The 20,119-nt window shown below is 46.0% G+C and overlaps 1 protein-coding gene across 2 annotated transcripts in view; it reads right to left on the reverse strand.

Annotated features, from left to right (window-relative positions):
* The window catches only part of LRBA (LPS responsive beige-like anchor protein), a 2,244,423-nt gene that overhangs the window by 1,511,094 nt on the left and 713,210 nt on the right, over nt 1-20,119 (reverse strand). For both annotated transcript variants that reach the window (XM_078676915.1, XM_078676916.1), the window contains exon 33: nt 6,329-6,462. In XM_078676915.1, the coding sequence (XP_078533041.1) occupies nt 6,329-6,462 (134 nt within the window). The remainder of the gene's footprint in view (nt 1-6,328; nt 6,463-20,119) is intronic.

Consider the following 20,119-nt stretch of genomic DNA (forward strand, 5'->3'; position numbering starts at 1 on the left):
ATGTTGGAGCTGCGGGCGATTCGCCTGGCACTGAAGGCATTCCTCCCCTTTGTCAACGGGAGTGTAGTGCAGGTGTTCACGGACAACACCACCGCCATGTGGTACTGCAACAAACAGGGCGGTGTGGGGTCGTGGACCCTTTGCCAAGAGGCTCTGCGCCTCTGGCAATGGCTGGAACGTCAGGGCGTGACTCTGTCGGTTCAACACCTGGCAGGTTCTCTGAACGCCAGGGCGGACGAACTCAGCCGTCGGTGCTCGGTGGATCACGAATGGCGTCTGAACTCGGATGTGGCGAGAGGCCTCTTTCAGCAATGGGGAGAGCCTTGGTTAGATCTATTCGCCACAGAAGAGAACGCGCAATGTCATCAGTTCTGCGCGTTGGAGTTTCCAAGACGGCACTCGCTCGGCGACGCCTTTCGGCGCGAGTGGAGTTGCGGTCTGTTGTACGCCTTTCCGCCTATACCACTTCTGCCCAGAGTGCTGAAGAAGATCAGGCGCGACCGGGCCCAAGTTATCCTTGTGGCTCCGGACTGGGCTCGAAGGTACTGGTATCCCGAGCTACTCAGCATGACAGTCGGTCCCTCGATCCGCCTGCCCCTTCAGGAGGACCTTCTGTCGCAGCAGCAGGGGACGGTCCTCCACCCGAACCTGTCCAGTCTCCACCTCCATGCGTGGAGATTGAGCGGCGACAGTTGAGGCCATTTGACTTGCCTCCTGAAGTCTGTGATGTCATTCTGGCAGCCAGGCGTCCCTCCACAAAGTCGGTATACGCCTGCCGGTGGAACAGATTTGTGGCATGGTGCACAGCAAAGGCTGTGGATCCCCTTTCTGCCCCTCTGTCTGAGGTTCTCCTCTTCCTCCTTTCCCTTGCCCAGCAGGGCTCTGCCCTGGGCACTATCAAGGGCTATCTTTCTGCCCTTTCCGCCTTCTTGAGGCTACCTGATCAGCCATCTTTGTTCAAGTCCCCTATTGTGTTAAGATTCTTAAAGGGCATCACGCACATGTATCCTCCAACTCCGTTCGTGATGCCTCAGTGGGACTTGAACCTGGTTTTGACTTTCCTGATGTGCGCTCCCTTTGAGCCCCTTCATTCCTGTCCTCTCCGTCTTCTCACCTTAAAGACGGCCTTCCTGGTAGCCATCACCTCTGCCAGGAGAGTGAGTGAGCTCCAGGCTCTTTCTATTCAACCTCCTTTCTTGTCTGTTCATCCTGATAAGGTGGTTCTTCGGACTAGACCTTCTTTCCTGCCCAAGGTAGTCTCTGCTTTTCACATTGGGCAGTCCATCACCTTGCCCTCCTTCTTCCCGCCTCCGCATCCTTCAAAGGATGAAGAGCGGCTCCATCGTCTGGACCCAAAACGTGCGCTTTCATTCTATATGGATCGCACACGCCAGTTCCGGGTGGATGACCAACTGTTTGTTGGCTACGTGGGTGAGAAGAAGGGAAGGGCGGTACAGAAACGGACCATCTCTCGGTGGGTCGTCCTGTGCATCAAAGCATGCTACTCTTTGGCTCGGAAGGAGCCTCCTGTTGGGCTGCGGGCCCATTCCACTCGGGCCACGGCGGCTACTACTGCCCTGGGCCGGGGAGTCCCTTTGCAGGACATTTGCCAGGCGGCCACGTGGGCCTCGCTGCACACCTTTGCGAGGCACTACTGCCTGGACAGTCGAGTCCGGAGGGATGGCTTCTTTGGCCGTTCGGTCCTCCAGGACTTTCTGGTGTAGGTTGTATTGGTTCGCAGACCCACCACCGGGGTTGGTATTGCTGGGGTATCTATTCTAAGGTAAGGAATCTAATACTAACCTGTTTCTTTCAGATGAACAAGTTACTTACCTTCGGTAACGATATATCTGTAAGAAACAGTAGTTAGTATTAGATTCCTTACCGCCCCGCCCGTCCTCCCCGTTCTGCGAACTGATACCTAGGGTTAAGGACATCCCTTTCAGGGCCCTAGTTTCAAATGGCACCAGTGTTGGTTCTCACATGGCTCTGCGTGTTCTGGCGCGGAAAAGCTGTGTGCAAAGAACTGACGTCAGCGCGCGGAGGCGGCGTCTATATACTCCAGCGACGTCATCACGGCGCACGACGCCGACGACGCGGAGCCGCAGGGGACGCCTGCAGACGACGCCTACCGACGCGCAGGGGTACTGCTACGCAAAAGTTTCCGGATCCAGACTGACGCCTGGGGATATTCTAAGGTAAGGAATCTAATACTAACTACTGTTTCTTACAGATATATCGTTACCGAAGGTAAGTAACTTGTTCAACTGGCGCGGAAAAAAGAAGAACTGACGTCAGCGCGCGGAGGCGGCGTCTATATACTCCAGCGACGTCATCACGGCGCACGACGCCGACGACGCGGAGCCGCAGGGGACGCCTGCAGACGACGCCTACCGACGCGCAGGGGTACTGCTACGCAAAAGTTTCCGGATCCAGACTGACGCCTGGGGATATTCTAAGGTAAGGAATCTAATACTAACCTGTTTCTTTCAGATACAATAATATCTGCTAGCCGCAGGAACACCACATTGGGTGCCATCAACAGGCGGAACTTATACCACATGGCACTGCCATAACATAGCCAACTGTGTAAGAAACACAGATTAAAATCCCCATACAACCCTAGTATAGGGAAAAATCAAAGAGTAGTATACAAAAAGAGAAATTAGGACTCTGTTTCACCTTATCTATCACAGAAACACTGTAAAGCAGAGTTGGCATGTGAACCAAAAAGATTGGCACCATCAATGGGAATATCCACCAAAGTAGCCTGGACAGGCACTAAAACTCCTGAGGTCCGTAACCAGGTACAACACAGTAATGCCACAGAGGATGCCATGGTCCGACCTACCGCATTAGTAGCATCCATGCTACATCTAATAATCAGCTTAGCTGCCTGTTGGCCATACAAAATCAGCTGCTCAAGATTAGATCGGAGGTCATCCAGAAGTGATGGCAAATTAGTCTGCAAGGAATTTCACAAAGAGTGAGCAAAATTTCCAAAAACATAAGACATGTTCGTGGATATCAAAGCAAAATTAGTTGAGGAAAAAGACTGCATATCAGGCTCATCACAAGTGCACAACAATATGTTGTACAGGGCCTCACTATATGGGAGAACAGGCTCCACCCCTGTCTGACCTTCGGAAAAAACATAATTCAGAGGATTAGTTGACTTCTCCACCATAGGAAGAGATAATGTAAATGCTATAGCCACTCTCCTTAAAATAACTGCAAAAGAGGAAAGCGCCTCAGTAACAAGACTAGTATGGGAAAGGAGCCCCGAGGCTGGGAAAGACTCTCGCCCACTAGCCTCACCAAGGGCAGATAGCCAATTCTCCTCTATATGAGGTGGGATAGTTTCAGAAATAGGCTGTAATAGCCCAGACTCCTCCTTATCATCTGCTACAAGATGACTTTCAGAAACCCCACCATGAGAGGGTAACAGAAAAACAACATTTGCCTCAGTTGGCTTTATTGAATCTGCACCCGACACCAAGAAGGCGACGCCTCGACATCAAGAGGAAGAGGAAAAATTACTTCAATTGGCGCCTCCAATGTCAATGTCGGAGTCGGCTGATCAAGTATGAACACCGAAGGTGGAAACCCCTAAGGGCTGTGCACTGGCGCCGAAGCAGAGACAGCAATGCCAAGTAGCTCCGACCTAACGACTCAGAAGTCCCAACTGACACAGAGGGTGAACCCACTGGCATGGCTCCTCTCACCTCCATGAAGCCCAACGGCGCTCCAGATAAAGGTGGAGGTCCAAAACCTTCAAAATAAAATAAATGTAGAGAATTGTAGTATTCTCTAATTTGGGCCATCAACACCCTGGCTCCTGGAAAGATGAGGAGTCATGGGCAGGGTATTGAACGGCCTACTTAACCGGCAAAAGGAGCCGTGGGAGACGGAATCTCCACGGAATGAAGTCCCAAGGTAAGCATGTGCTTACCTCGAGACGTCGATGGAAAGCAAAGTCCCTGTGAGGGACTGAGGCTCCTGGAATGGCCCAGTGAATGGACCGCTAAATAGGAAGAAGACCGAGCCCGGCGTGAAGTCTCTAAAGACTGCAACAGCTGCGCTGCCAGGATTATATACGGCGTTCCTTGAGTCCCTTCGGCTTCAGCTTGTGGCAGGAGACGCAATCTTCGGAGTTGTGGTGTTTCCCTAAGAACCACATAGAAACAGAATGCGGATCAGTAACCAACATTTGTGGAGTACAAGACCCACAAAGCTTAAAGCCTGCAAACATGAGAAAAAGCACACTGTTTCCAACTGACAAAAACTGTCGAAGTAGTCCAGAAAACGGTTTGAGGAACCACTTCTCTGTAACTGCATCACAGCGCAGAAAAGAAGAAACTGATATCTGCGTTCCAGCGTGGACTCACGTCACAACTGGAGTCGACATCATCACGGAGTCATAGGATGCCGTCCCACTGTGCGCAGAGGTACTGCTGAAAAATTTCCGGATCCAGTCTGCTGCTCGGGGAGAATTCGAAAGTTAAGGAATCTGCGGCTAGATGTGTCAATCAGATACAGAGTATACATTAAGTACAAAATTATTGACTAATAGACTAAAATCAGTTAGGTAGGAAATTGAGAGACAAAGACTAAAATGATGTTCTAACTGATTGGCAATACCAATTATTTAACTGAGGCTTTAGTTTTTTTGAGGACAAATCAGATTTAGGTATTATTTGTAGATGCTGAAAAGGCCTTAGACTTAATAAGCTGGGAAAGTCTTATTCCCATTTTTAAAGCGTTTGGGTTCTCCTCCCAGCTTATGGAGATATTTTCCATTATCTAAAGAGGGGAAAAGTCGAGGCTAATTATGAATGCTACTGATATTGCTTCATGCAGATTTACTCGTGTAATCAGGCAAGGATGTCCACTATACCCAATTGTATTTTCTTTTTTATAGAACCCCTTGCTATTGCCATCAGAAACAAGGAAGCTATAAAACTTTGTGCTGACCGTATCATGCTAATTTGAAGCCCAGATCCTGATTTTCAGCAAACGTTGTGATCATTTTTAAGCAATTTCAAGAGCTCAGAGGATGCAAGATTAACACATTGAAAACTGACATTCTATTATGTGATTGCATGATAGACAAATAAGCATTAGACATGCGGCCACTGATTAACAATAGACCAAAATGATATCTGGGGATTTAGGTGACCTCTATTTTCGAATACCTCTATGTGTTAAATTATAGATCCATAATCCATAAAATAAAATTATTATACACATGGTGGACTCCTCTCCCTCATTCAATTCTAGGCAGAATTTTATTACTTAGAATGTCCATTTTACTGTTGTTTAATTTTGTATATGCAGCATTCCCATTTGTACTGTACTCAAATATTTTAAAGAAATTGAGAGTATATTCGCTACAATCATTTGGGTTAATAAAGCATATTAACCAAATTATTAACTTATTAACTTCTACTATACAAGACAATGGCAGATGCAGGACCAGCCTTGCCAGAAATAAAAACCGTATTACTTTGGAAGTTTTACACACTGGTTCTCTCATTGCCCAACATAGTCCATCTCTCTTTTTGCACTAGCAAACCTCCATCATTGCCTTATTTTGCTTGTATTTGTTTTGTGGGATTGTACGCCTGTTAATTGGTTACCTGATCATAGCATGCCACATTTTTTTCACCAAAATGTTTTTGTGAGAAATAGTGTTTTACAAACATCTTTTTTTCCTAGGTGTCCACTTCCCTCAATATTGTACAATAGAAAACACAATACTTCCACTAGAAAGCATTCGGGAGAGGACCGATATGTTGAACGGCTTCTAAATGGTGTGTTTTACCACCAGCGATTCATACCACGATTCATACCCATCCATGCACTCATTTCTTCATCCAGCTATCAGTCCGTGTATTCACTTACCCCGTCATCTACTCACACATTCATATATGCATCCATTCAACCAGGCACCCAATCACTCCACTCATCTATCCACCCTTTGACCCATTGTCTCATTTGCTCACTCCACACAACACAAACAAATAAACGAAAAGGCACTTTCGCTGATTTAAAAGCCAGGAAGGAATATTGGCTTTTACCACCATTTTTCAGTTCTACCCTCATTCTACCGCTTTGAGGAGGACACAGTCAATATGTTTGGGCTAAAACAATACCTTGATGGGATCCAATAAACATAATTTGTATTCCCTTTCACAATTAACAGGGACAAACCATTAAAAGTTCACAACTGCTTAGATCTCCTATATCAGCAGAAGCGCCATGCTCTGGAAAATTAAATAATTTCGTGGGTATTTATAAACAAATGAAAAAAAAAACGGATACGTACTTGTTCCTTCAATCAGTAGCTCCTGGCCGTGGCTGCCCAAAAGTGTTCGTGAAAGGAAAGGTGCAAAATCCACAAATATCTCTCTCAACAGGGGAGCCGCTTTTTCTAACGCATTTTCAAGCCTTTCTGTAATACTGAATTAAAATAAAAATAAATAATGAAATGGTGGTAACTAAGACACTGCTAGAAAATGTAAGAAACTGTACATACATCGAATTAGTGATTATCACCAATTTGTCCAGTGACAGAAGCTGTAGGCGCGGCCGCATTCACTCCAGAGAGAGACTGTATTATCATTGGGAAATGGGTCTGCGTTATTTACATTTTATATGTGCAATAAAAACATTTGTAGCTGATCTGCTCTATACAGGGCAGATTTGTTTCTCCAATCATGTTTGCTCACTAGTGAAAACCCCGTTGGCATTTAATGTTTTGCAGCCTACGTTAAGTTGCACCATTTACGCACGTTGTGGCCAGTTTACAGATATTTAATAAAGGTTAAGGCCAGCTTACTTTTTTTTTTTTTTGGCTGATGGGAGGAGAGGACAAAGTTTCCTCTTTCACGATGACCTATGCTTCAATTTCCCTACCAACCTAACCTGCCGTGGTAGCAGATTTGGAGCTCAACACAAAACGAATATATTTCCAAATTCCTTATATTTATATGTTGAGGCTAAGACATTACAAGTCACAAGTGAATCCCTAGATGAAAATGACTACAAATTTAAGACTATCGTTTGGTCAGTAATAAAAAATGTTTTAAAAAATCACAGCAACATAGTACTGCACTTTGCCTTATCTTTCAGGATTTTTTTTAATTACCTTCTACAGAAATCAAACAAATATTCAATATTAACTCAGACGTGGTCTGTGGCTGGCTTATATTGGCAGAGGGGTGTACAGGCCAGCACCAATATCAACACTTTGCTCCGGGTGCACATTTTTAGGATTTCACTAACACGAAACTGGTACTGGTGCAACATACTTGCAAACTGTTATCTGCTAGTTGTAAATATCAGAACAAGGAGAAATGCATACAAATATTAAAACAGTCATGTAATCATGATCTGAAATTGCCTTTGACAGCTTTGTAAGAATTGAGTGACTGTCGCAATCGGCTCGTTACGGTCAATGTAGAAAATAAAGGCTTTTAATTTTAAGATTCCAGTCATTACAGTAGAATTTAATTAAAAAAATCTGCCCGAGAAAAAAATACCAGTAAGTAATAGTTAGACATCCACCTCGCAAAAACATATTTAAAAAGAAACATCGCATTTAATACAAGTTCATTCGTTTTGACAACATGTACCACGTGGACACATTCACTTCTGGTACATACATTATCAAGAGGTACTAGCAGTTGGCAAACATTTTTCAGCAATTCACTCTTCTAGTATATGTCAGTGAAGAACGCTCAGACACCGTTGCTAGAAGTGCAACATGTTCATCGGAAGCCCAGGAGTCTAATTAGGGGGGCAGGGATGGGGGCTGGGGTGTGGGGGCGGGGGGAGGCAGGAAATGTTGAAGAGTTGCTAACACAAATATACAGCCCTTGTGTGCGACAGGAGAGAGTGAGAGTAAAAGGTGTATATGCCAGAAGCCCACCACACAGGGCCTTTATATGGTTATTTTGGGCGGGGAGGGGGCATACTCATTCAGTTTTCTGTCAGACTGTACAGGGAAGCCTTAAATAACATCTTTCAAACAGAACACTGCGTGTGATCTCCACGACCTGTCAATCATGCTGTGCTGGCATGTGCCGTGATCTCACATGTAGTGCACCTGTCAGTGTAGGGCCTGCCACCCAAGGCCAATCATCATGGGGCTTCGTGGAAGTGGCATGGTAATTTGCCATCTAATGCAGGCCTGTGCTCTCAGTCACACTTGGGAGCAATAAGTAGAGATGGTGGGACTAGGTGATGGGACCAGGTAAATTCATTTGGTGGAACGAGGGTGGAAAAGGAAGACTGAGCAGTGAGTGTCTGAATAAGACAGCCAGAGGCAGAAAGAGTTTATAGTGGCCGCACCCACAGGATTTGGTGCTCACCTCATGTAAAAGAGAGTAGGGTGGGGGCAACAAACGTGGTATGACATCATCCACCCCAGCATAACTGGGGGTGATATTTACCATTTTGTGCATCTCTACAGCATGATGGAGCCCATTACTGGCACTTAAAGGAACCGGACAAAGACTGTTGTACAGCTATTTTGTGGGCATTTCTAGAATGAAGCTGCCTAGGCATAATGGTGCAAATTATTGGCAATGCTGTTGGCTTCCGTGACATTATTGCCACCACCAGTAGAACGATGCGGTCATCTTGAGCATTTCTACTTTGATGGGCTCCATCTGAGGCACAAGTGTGGGCGTTTTCAGCATACTGTTGGCAATAGTGGCCCAATCGAGTCTACTTGAAGCCTGATAGTGATCCTGAAAGAATGGTGGATATTTTTGATGTAGGGAATCAGTGGCATGACTGTGCCCACCCCTGACTTGATATAAGCTTTGCCATCATGGTGATTCTTGGTACATCTTTAGAGTGGCAAAGCCTACACTGGCATAACAGTGGCCATACTTCCAACCTTGTCATGTTGTAGGCACCTGAATAATAGTGGCCACTGTTGGCACACTTTAGACATATCTGGCATGACGAAGCCAGCCACTGAAAATATTGCAGGTCCTTGAATATTGCTACTCATGTTTAGTAAATTGTGCACATCTCTGACATTATAAGGCCACACCTGGCATAATGCCTGCCGCCAAGGCATCCGGAGGACATTCTAGACAATCTGGAGCACATATGTATGCAATAAAAGTGCTCCCGCCTGACACACTGTAATCATTCTTGGCATAATATTGGCCATGCATAAACAAAGAGATTCTATCAATGTGTAGTGATTTTAAATTTTCTATATTTATTTTTGTGGGTGGTGAAAAAATTACTCTTAGGGTGGTAAAGATGAGAGCACAATGTGCTTGTTAAAATACCCCTCACACACTAAAAAAATCCATTAGTGTCATGCTTCATCATTGGGGTCTTCCCGTCCCTCTGCGGGGCGTGCTACGACCTGACGAACTACGCGGGAGCACTAGTATGGTGACAAGGCTATGTGACAGTGCAAGGTGAGTGGTGTCAGTGAAGTGTAGGGACCTAGTAATGTGTGGGAATTCAAAAAGCTAAAAATCCTCTGGCTAGTGGAAAAAAAACAATTTATTCACTTCCCTAGCTGGGGACGTTAAGAAGGGGGTTTTGAGGTAGAGCAATTAGCTACTACCTGGTCTACATGTTTCGTAAGCAGTCCCCTACTGCTTACTCATCAGGACCTTCTAATGGCCCCTACTAGAATAAAGCTCAGTTGCTAAGTATGATAAGCCTATAGTCCTAAAAACTATCAGTAAAAATCCACTGTTAGTTTTAGCTTCAGGGCATGAGCTGGCCCCAGGGAAGCAAAAATATCAAAAAAGATGACCTGAATATGGTCTCTGTAAAGAAAATGGGAAAAAAAGGGAGAGAAAAGCACAAATTTTTACAATTGTAACTATAATTTGTCTTTAGGCACACCTTATTATTAGCGCCACAAGTCCCACTTGTCATTTTTATTTGCCCGTTTAATAAAGAATATACTTAAGACTTTATGGACAGAGTGATGATTCAATCTGCCATCCCCTGAATGTTCGTTTTTTGCCCGAACATTGTGTTGCCCCACGTAATTAGGGCAGGTTTCATCTCAACACACGCACACTCATAACTCGATGCACACATCGGCACCACACAGGGATTAAAACGAGGGACCCGACTCTTTCGTATTTCAATACCAGTAATGGTGTTAGAATCAATCATTAAAATCCCCAATAGGCACACCCAAGTTGTTGGATAGATAGCGATACATACTGCTGTGGCGCATGTGGTATGCCCCATGAGCTGACAATCGGTAGGTAATCACCGCGGCGCTCTGAAAAAGAGAAACCACGCCCTTAGCGTCACAAAAACACACACAGCATACATCTTAGCCCCTGTCTCGTAGGCCAAGTGTTTAAAGACCTTTGGCAAAGTCTATTACTCACAATGTCCGCATAAGCATATTGCCTTACTTCTACCCGTACTGCCTCTCTGAAGAGTTAAGTCCGCAATACCTGATATACTTATAAATATATATCCCTTTAACATATTTGTAGAATTACTCAGCCCCTTGAGAATATCCGCCACTGACAGTCTTCATACTTTAGACACTGGCAGAATTCTTTAGCGATCCTGTAACATAGTCTGGGCACAAGCCTCTTGAACCATCAACAGGGGCAACCCAGACTTCATAACAGCCCGTTTTATCCTTTCACTGGTTCTAGTGTGAGTCATTAAACAGAATCAGCACCAAGGTCCGGTAAAGATAATCAACAAGAAGGACTAACAAGCATATATGATATGATTACGTTTTTTAAAAATGTTTGGGCCGATAGTTTTTGACAATGTAGTAGATACGGAAGAAAGACTTCCGTGAAAGCACATCCTTGTTCCATCGACGGCGGCCATCTTAGGTTAGCGCGCTAGTCTTGCGAGTAGACTTCTAACGCGACACCAGCGCTCAGTGGAGCTTATATGATCACTCTACCCCAGACGCGATTACTCTTCAGAGCAGCAGTACGGGTAGAAGTAAGGCAATATGCTTATGCGGACATTGTGAGTAATAGACTTTGCCAAAGGTCTTTAAACACTTGGCCTACGAGACAGGGGCTAAGATGTATGCTGTGTGTGTTTTTGTGACGCTAAGGGCGTGGTTTCTCTTTTTCAGAGCGCCGCGGTGATTACCTACCGATTGTCAGCTCATGGGGCATACCACATGCGCCCCAGCAGTATGTATCGCTATCTATCCAACAACTTGGGTGTGCCTATTGGGGATTTTAATGATTGATTCTAACACCATTACTGGTATTGAAATACGAAAGAGTCGGGTCCCTCGTTTTAATCCCTGTGTGGTGCCGATGTGTGCATCGAGTTATGAGTGTGCGTGTGTTGAGATGAAACCTGCCCTAATTACGTGGGGCAACACAATGTTCGGGCAAAAAACGAACATTCAGGGGATGGCAGATTGAATCATCACTCTGTCCATAAAGTCTTAAGTATATTCTTTATTAAACGGGCAAATAAAAATGACAAGTGGGACTTGCGGCGCTAATAATAAGGTGTGCCTAAAGACAAATTATAGTTACAATTGTAAAAATTTGTGCTTTTCTCTCCCTTTTTTTCCCATTTTCTTTACAGAGACCATATTCAGGTCATCTTTTTTGATATTTTTGCTTCCCTGGGGCCAGCTCATGCCCTGAAGCTAAAACTAACAGTGGATTTTTACTGATAGTTTTTAGGACTATAGGCTTATCATACTTAGCAACTGAGCTTTATTCTAGTAGGGGCCATTAGAAGGTCCTGATGAGTAAGCAGTAGGGGACTGCTTACGAAACATGTAGACCAGGTAGTAGCTAATTGCTCTACCTCAAAACCCCCTTCTTAACGTCCCCAGCTAGGGAAGTGAATACATTGTTTTTTTTCCACTAGCCAGAGGATTTTTAGCTTTTTTAATTCCCACACATTACTAGGTCCCTACACTTCACTGACACCACTCACCTTGCACTGTCACATAGCCTTGTCACCATACTAGTGCTCCCGCGTAGTTCGTCAGGTCGTAGCACGCCCCGCCCCGTAGAGGGACGGGAAGACCCCAATGATGAAGCATGACACTAATGGATTTTTTTAGTGTGTGAGGGGTATTTTAACAAGCACATTGTGCTCTCATCTTTACCACCATAAGAGAGAGTTAATTTTTTCACCACCCACAAAAAAAAATATAAAAAATTTAAAATCACTACACATTGATAGAATCTCTTTGTTTATGCATATCGAATTGGAGGGTGATTCTGTCAATACCTCTTCACTTCCTCTATTGTTTTGGAATAATATTGGCCATCCCTGTGTGTTTGTGATAGTGAACACTTGGCCTGTGATTGACATCCCTTGTATCTGATGATGAAACATGGCCCTGCAAGTCCGGCCAAGTGTAGCAGTGGTACATGTGAGTACTTAATGAAAAAGACACGTTGATGTTTTACTAAAAACTGAAAGCTTTTATTAAGAATCGAAAATATGATTTTGTTCTTAAAAATCATACGTATTTGGGAAAGAAAATGCAATTTACTTATCCAGATGGAAGCTTTCATTCATTCAAATCTGATGGTAAATGCACACAATAAATGCATTTCCAAAAGGTAATTAAGAGTACATTTTTGTGATAATTAATGCAGCATAACGATGATGTGTCCTGGGTGTCAAAGGATAGCTAACCCTAGGACACCATTTCATGACGCGTGTGGACGCATCTCATAACCTTGTTTATGAAATTAAACAATCAGGACTACTGTCCAAGACAGGATGAACATGTAACAGTGTTCTCATATAACAGGCCTGCACCTCAAAAGATTTCTGCAACGCGAGAAGTAGCTCCAAACAGTCTAGCCCTAACAAACAGTCTAGCCCTAACTGCCAGACCAGATCCTCTCTACATTGGAACAGAAGCAACCCTAGACATGATTCCACCTACTTAGGTTTCCCAGGTGAGGAACAGCTGGAATCTAATGGGACTGAGCATGAGGCCCACGTCTGGGCATCCCTGTTGTACTGAGTCTACTGCAACAAACAGGAAAGCGATGGAAGGAAAAATTGAATTAATCTCATGCTATGGTGACTTGCTTGGGCCACAAGGCAGTACATCGTTTTTCATCCACTATGCCACACTTTACAGAGACCAGCGAAAGGAGGCTGGCTTAGTATATGAAGCACACTCTTAGGAGTGATGCACCTTGCTCTAAACCAGGCAATCCTTATAGTAATTTGAGTGGTGTTTGATAACCATAGAAAGCTCTCAAAGTGGTAGCTGTGGAAAGCAGCCTTCAGGCTTATCTCGAAGGAGTGTTAATCAGCTTGTTTTACCACATTTAATCAACAGTTTAGATTCGGGGGAAAAGAACCACACAGTGTTTATAAAAATAAGTCGGTTTATTACACAACACAATCACTAACACACTACCCGAAGATAATAACAATACACATGAGAATACTCAAATGAGAAATCAGGTAAATAGCACAAATATACACTGGCCTCCAGGGAGAGACTAAACCATATACTAAGAAAGTGGAATGCGAACTGCAAGGTAAAACAGGACTTGGACTAAAAGACTCAGTAGCTGGGAGAACAAGGAACCACCCAAGAGAAGTACCCAGGAACACCACGGAAGCTGTTTGCAGAATGGAAACAAAGCCACTTGCCCAATTAAAGTCTATGGAGAAGTCGCAGTTGCAGTTTTAAGGAAAAAGGACCCTTCCAGGAGGATCCAGAAAAAACCCTTTGGAAGACAGAAGGTTGGAGAGCCATCACATCGTGGCTCCCACAGGAACCAGGTTACCTGCACCAGGGAAGCTAGGTGCATAGGGATGAAGTGACGATGGAACCTGCAGTAGGCGACAATGGGAGACTTCGACTAAGATGCTCTGGAGAAGACTGTGAAGGAGTCCGGTGGAATCCAAGGGTAGATCTTGAATAGGATAACCTGCAAGCAGAGGAGACAGAGTCTATGTCACTCAGAGGTTGCCAGGAGGCATGGAAGCACAATGCCCACCCTAAGCAGGGAGCTCAGAAGAGTTGACAAGGATCTTGTTACTGCAGCTGTGGGGACCAGGTGACACTGAGTAAGACCAGGAGCCATGTACAAGCTATCTTACATTGGATGTCTGTGTCTAGGTGGTCGGTGTTCGGCAGGAGCACCAAAAGCCTTGGTAGATGCAACTGGCGTGGAAAACTAAGAAGGAGCAACGTTGGGACTAGCAAGGTTCAAGGGACTCAACAAGTGCAGGAGAGTCGGGGCAGGCCCCAACCAGGCACGGGAGCCCTCCAAACAAGAAGACGACCCTTGAGAGGACCTACAGGTCGAAGAGGACCTCCGGCAGATTATCAAAGATGGAGGCCCACGGTGCAAGACATGCAGTGAGGACGCTGATCTTCCAAGGATGAGGTGCTGGAGGCTGGAGCTTCTTGGAGCCCGAAGATCTCTTGAGTGCAGAGCCAATAACCCTTGGCAATGCCAAGTCGATGAGGCGCACAGGGGTTTGGTCCCAGCAGCTCAGACGAGGGATACTGTCCTCCAAATTGCAGGGAAGACAGGCCAGGCCTCAGGAGAGCTGCAGAACCACCACCTGTGTTGTTGGGCCTCTGGAAGTCCATAGGGCAACAGGATCAACAGGCCAGTCAGCTTTGTTGCGGTGCCTGCAGATGCAGGGGAGTGACTCCTTCACTCCTAGGGAGATTTCTTCTGATGTCCTTGATGCCCACAGGTCTTCTGGAGAACCTGAGTGAAGCACAGACGAAGCAGAAGACTTGAAGAACAGCAAGACCAGGGGCAGCAGGAGTCTTCCTTGATGCAGTCTCAGTTCCAATTGAAGTCAAACAAAATGCAAATCTCCAGACGGTCAAAGAGTGTCTTGGTTTCAGAGGGGAGTCTTGTTCCAGAACGACTCTGTGGACCCACTCACAGGGGTGCCCTTAAATAGCCCAGAAAAATGTTTGGAACAACTTGGGGGTGCCTACCAGAGGAGGGCCTGGACAAAGGAGAGGAGACTCCCCTGTCCTTTGTCCAGTTTCACGCCAGACCAAGGTTTCCTGAACTTGCTCAAACCAGAGTATGCAAATGTGCCCTTCAATGCAGTCTGCTGGTGCTGCAAAGTGCCCCGCCTCAGCCCAAAAGTCCTGACTTCGAGGTGGTCACACCTCCCTGCAACAGGAAATTATTTGTTCTACCTTCTCCTGCTCAAGCCCCGCAGCAGGAGGAAGGCAGAATTGTGTCTGTGGTTGGCAGCAGCACTAGCTTGATGGCAGACCCTGAAACGCTGTAAACGGGTGTACAAGAGGCCCCTTAAGGCCCCTCCTCCCCCAGTACATGAGATCATACCTCCAACACAGGAATCAGTGTTGGGGTATAATTACAACATGTTTGATATCAAACATGACCAGCGCAGTTGGACATCTCGTAATGACTGATGTCCACTATATGTCTTAAAATGGATGACCGCAGTTTCAAAGCCTGGAGAATCGACTCCTGTGTTTATAGGGGTGTCCTGCTCATGCAAGGGCACCCTCACACTTATAACCAAGCATCCTGCCCCCAGGACTGAAGGGCCATCCATAGGGGTGACCTATATGTTTTAAGTGTAGTGACCTCAGATATAAGGCTACTTATATCTGTCATGAGGGGTGCAAGCTCCAATTCACACTGGCTGCAATGGAAGGCCTGTGGTCAAAGTTGAAGTGGAATCCCATGGGTGGCACAATACATGCTGCAGCCCATGGCAGACCTCTGGTGTACCTATGCTCTGGGTACCTGTGTACCGTATACTAGGGACTTATAAGGGTACACCAGTAACTGTTTAGGTACAAAAGTACTTACAATAACCATTTGGGAGAGAGCGCATAGATGGTGGGGTCCTGATTAGCAGGATCGCAGCAAACAACAGTCAAATCACACTGACACCAGCGAAAAAGTGGGGGTGGACATGAAAGCAGATCCTGCTTCCCTACACCAGCCTCATGCAATACAGCCTTGGCCATGCTTCAGTTGAAAAAAAGGTTGGGTTCCAGGATGAATTATCTACCCAATGATTCTTGGTATGTTCAATGTAGAAACTGTAGGTTCTGTTGAGGTTGAGCCGATGTACTCTCACAGGGTGAGACAGGGCAAAGAAAATCAGAAGAGGCATAGCCTGCCGAACGTGGAAGGGTGTTACTAACTTTTGCAGAAGTACTCAACACCAGTTTGTCATGGAAGAATGTCCTAAAGGTGGCTAGCCAGACTGGCCCAGCAGCTCACTCATGCAACCGGCTGACATGATCACAACCAGAAAAAAGCATTTTCAGGGTCAAGAGGCCTAGTGGATGGCTGTGTATTGCCTTAAAAGGGGTTCACATCAAAAAAAGGAGAGCCGAATCAAAAGTTCCACTGTTGCATCACAAATGGCTTTCGTAGATACATGTTGTAACCCTTTAAGAAAGTTGATCCAACTACCTCAAAAAAGCTCAGAGAGCTGACAAATAGCCTTTAACAGTGCCCAACACACTTGCTTGCATGGCCAACACCACCACAAATAGCAATTCATACAGCTCGGCTTCTAGCAGGTCAATTTGACCATTATCACACTAAGCCACAAACTTGTCCCAGTTCCTAGAATACACAGATTTTGTAGATGAAAGCCTGCTGGCCGAGATCACATCAACAACTTCAAGAGGAAGATCAAAAGAGACTAGCTGCTACCGCCCCATCTCCTCGCATGAGGTGCAAAGTGAGGAGGCCCGGGTGCAGGACCCTGCAAGATTGCTGCAACAGGAGATCCTCTTGAAACGTCAGCATCTTAGGAAGAGAGATGCTTATCTCTAGGCGTTATGTACACAACACCTTCCTGGCCCAATCCGGAGCCATGAGAATGACTTGAGCCCAGTAGGTTTTGATTCAGAACTCGAGCCAAGAGGAGGAAAGGCATGCAGGAGTCCCGAACTTCACTCTAAGCAAAACTTGTCTCCAAGAGGCAGATGTTTTGGGTAACTCTTGCGCACAAAGCTGCTAACATTACGTGTCCTTGACAGGGGCAAAATACAGAGCCAGGGTTATCTCCACTGCTGGAAAGAGTCCTGTATAACCTCCAGATACAACTGCCATTTGCGTTCCGCTAGGCGTCGCTGACTGGGTTTTTCTGCCCTGGTCTTTAGAGATCCACCAGGTGATTCACAAACAGAGGAATGTGCTGGTGAATCAGCCACTTCCCGAGACAAAGAGCCTCCTGGCACAGGACCAAAGACCTCACTCCACACTGCTTTTTACAATACCACATGGCGGTGGTGTTGTCCTGGAGTACCTGTTTTAGCCTCCCCTTGATGGATGGTAGGAATGTCTTCAACTCCAAGCAGATCGCCCGCAACTTCAACAAATTTATACGGAGGCATGTTCCCACTGGAGACCAGAGTCTTTAGAACCCTACCTCTCCCAGAGGGCCTCTCCAGCCCAAGAGTGATGCACCTGTGACCACTGTTCGCTCTGGGTAGGGTAAGGACCATGGTCTATCACTGTCCTAATCGGGGTGTAGCAGCCACCACTGCAGATCTTTAGAAGTCTCGTCCGTAACCAGGATGTAAACCAATAGGTTCCCTTGGTGCTGTGCCCACTGGGACTTCGGATCTACTGCAGAAACCACATGTGCCATCTGGCATGTTGGACAAGAAGGATGCAGGAGGACAAGAGTTCCAGCAACCTCAATGACTTCCTCACTGAGATGCAGCACAGATGCTGAAACATCAGGATATGTCCTGATTTGATAACTTCTGGAGGAAGGCACGTTACTGCATAGTATCCAGAATAGTTCTAATGAACGAGAGCATCTGGCAAGGAGTCTGGTGTGCCTTTGGCACATTGATAATGAACCCCAACGATGTTAGACGATTCACCAATTTCTGAATGTGGTTTTCGACTGCCTGAGGTGAGTCGCCTTTAACAGGCAGACGTTGGGGTAAAGGCAGTCAGGTACACTCAACCTCTGAAGGTGCACTGCAACCATAGCCATCACTTTTGTGAACACCCGAGGAGCACCTGTAAAGCCAAAGGGAAGAATGCACACTGGAAATCCTCCTGGCCCACAGTGAACAGCAGGCAATGCATTTGGCGCTACAGGATGGGAATATGGAAATATGCGCACTGCTAGTCAATCACTGCACTCCAGCCTCCGTGATCCAGGGCAGACTAGACCTTGGCCAGTGTGAGCATCTTGAATTTGTCCTTCCTTATGAAAACTTTATGAGCACAGTGATCTAAAATAGGACAAAGCCATTGGTCATCTTTCACCACAAGTGAGTAATAAGAGTTACACCTAGTCCCTACATCTGAGGCCGGAATTCTTTCTATGGCATCTGTGGTCAAAAGAGTGTACATTTCCTGCTGCAAAAAGGACATGTATTCCTCCGTCAGCCATTTTGATGGGGGTGACAAGTGTGGCGAAGTAGAAAGGAATGGGAGAACATAGTATTGCCTGACAAGATGTAGGACCCATGCATCTGAATTCATGCCTTGCCACCCTTGGAGGAAATATTTGATCCTGCCTCCTATAAGGTTGAAGTGTGTCATAAAGGACACACTAAAGCAGTTTAGGAGTTGTGGTTGCTAAAGGGGCGATGACTGAGCTGCACATTGTCCCTGAACCTTGTCTCAGGGTTCTGCTGCCTCAGCCACAAAATGGTTGTTCAGACTGTTGTGCCGTGGCAGGGTATAGTTTGGGCAACACTGAAAACCTTTAGCATGGTCACAAAAGGGACAAAACTGCAGAGGAAATTGTCTGGTAAGGGCAGAGTGCCCCTGGGAAAATGCCATGGCACGACTCTCTTTAAAGTATTGTAGAGCCAAGTGCTAGTACTCACCAAAAAGGAGAATGCCATCAAATGGCATGACTATCAAAGAAGACTGGACATCCCCAAAGAAACCCATAGACCTCATCCAGGCGTGGCACTAACGCACCATACTAGTGTCAATTGCACTACCCAAGCTGTTAATTGTGTTGAGGCAAACCGATCACAAATGTTGACACTCTTTAGCCATCCTGAATGGTTTGGGCTGAAAAGACACCCATATTTTCTCAGGAAATTAATACAGGATTTGACCAACTGCATCCCATAAGGCATGACTGCAGCGGACTTGAAGGCAGATGACATTAGCTGAAAGCAAAGATAGGTTAGCTGAAGAAAATATGCACTTGGCATACGTTTCCATGCACTTAGACTCAAGTCAGGAGTCATTGAGGGAAAGCCGTTAGGCTTGACTCTGCTGGTGATTGACTGGACCACCAGGCTCTCAGGCGTAGGCACAAAAAAATCGGGGACGTCTAGTGCCCACCTATGTCTAAACTACCTATCTATTAACTAGAGGACCGGAACACGGGTTAGCCAAAGAGGGCATCCACAGAGGCCCTATTAAATAGAAGAGGTTCAGTAGAGGCCTGGCCAGGTGGAAGAACCTCAGCAAGATGTTAGTTTTAACCTCCTTTGTAGGGAGCTGCAAGTGAAGGACCTCTGCAGCCTGCCTCATTACCATCACAAAAGAGGCACTCTCCCCCTCACTGGTGTCATGTATTCCTATAGGTTCTGAATCAATCCCCCTATTCCTGACCCTATTCTGGTTAAACTAACTATCAAGTTAACTAACAGTCAGCCCATGAGGCAAGAAAAGCCCCCATGATGCAGATACCGTTATCTGACGCAGTCACACTACGGCACAGGAACGTGTTATCTGATTAGGTCATAACGCTTGAGATCTAATTAGACAAGCGACATTCCTCCAGCCCCTGATAAGGCATACAACGTTCTCATAACAAATCAAACCTATGACAACCTGGAAAAACCGTGCGGCCATTGTTTTGATTTCACAGAGAACTTTAGTAAAGAATGTGCTAACGAGCAAGTCGTATGACATCTTTATTGACGTATCTATGTCCATCCTTACGTCAATCTCGGCACCTTTAAGGTATAAATATTGCCGATCTTGCCCTATGCAAACACACGCGTGGTGACAAGACGGAGCAGCCACACTTGCCGACGCCGAGAGCAGAAGCAGACCCCGCTGGCGCAGCCCCGCCTTCCTGACGCGCTGAGAGACGCGCTGCTATCTCAAGCCGAGAGACCCAGCACCGGCGCTTCCGGGTAGCCCTCGCAGGCAGCCTGGAATAT

This window comes from Lissotriton helveticus, chromosome 2_1 (genome assembly GCF_964261635.1).
Source record: "Lissotriton helveticus chromosome 2_1, aLisHel1.1, whole genome shotgun sequence".
Lineage (NCBI taxonomy): Eukaryota > Metazoa > Chordata > Amphibia > Caudata > Salamandridae > Lissotriton > Lissotriton helveticus.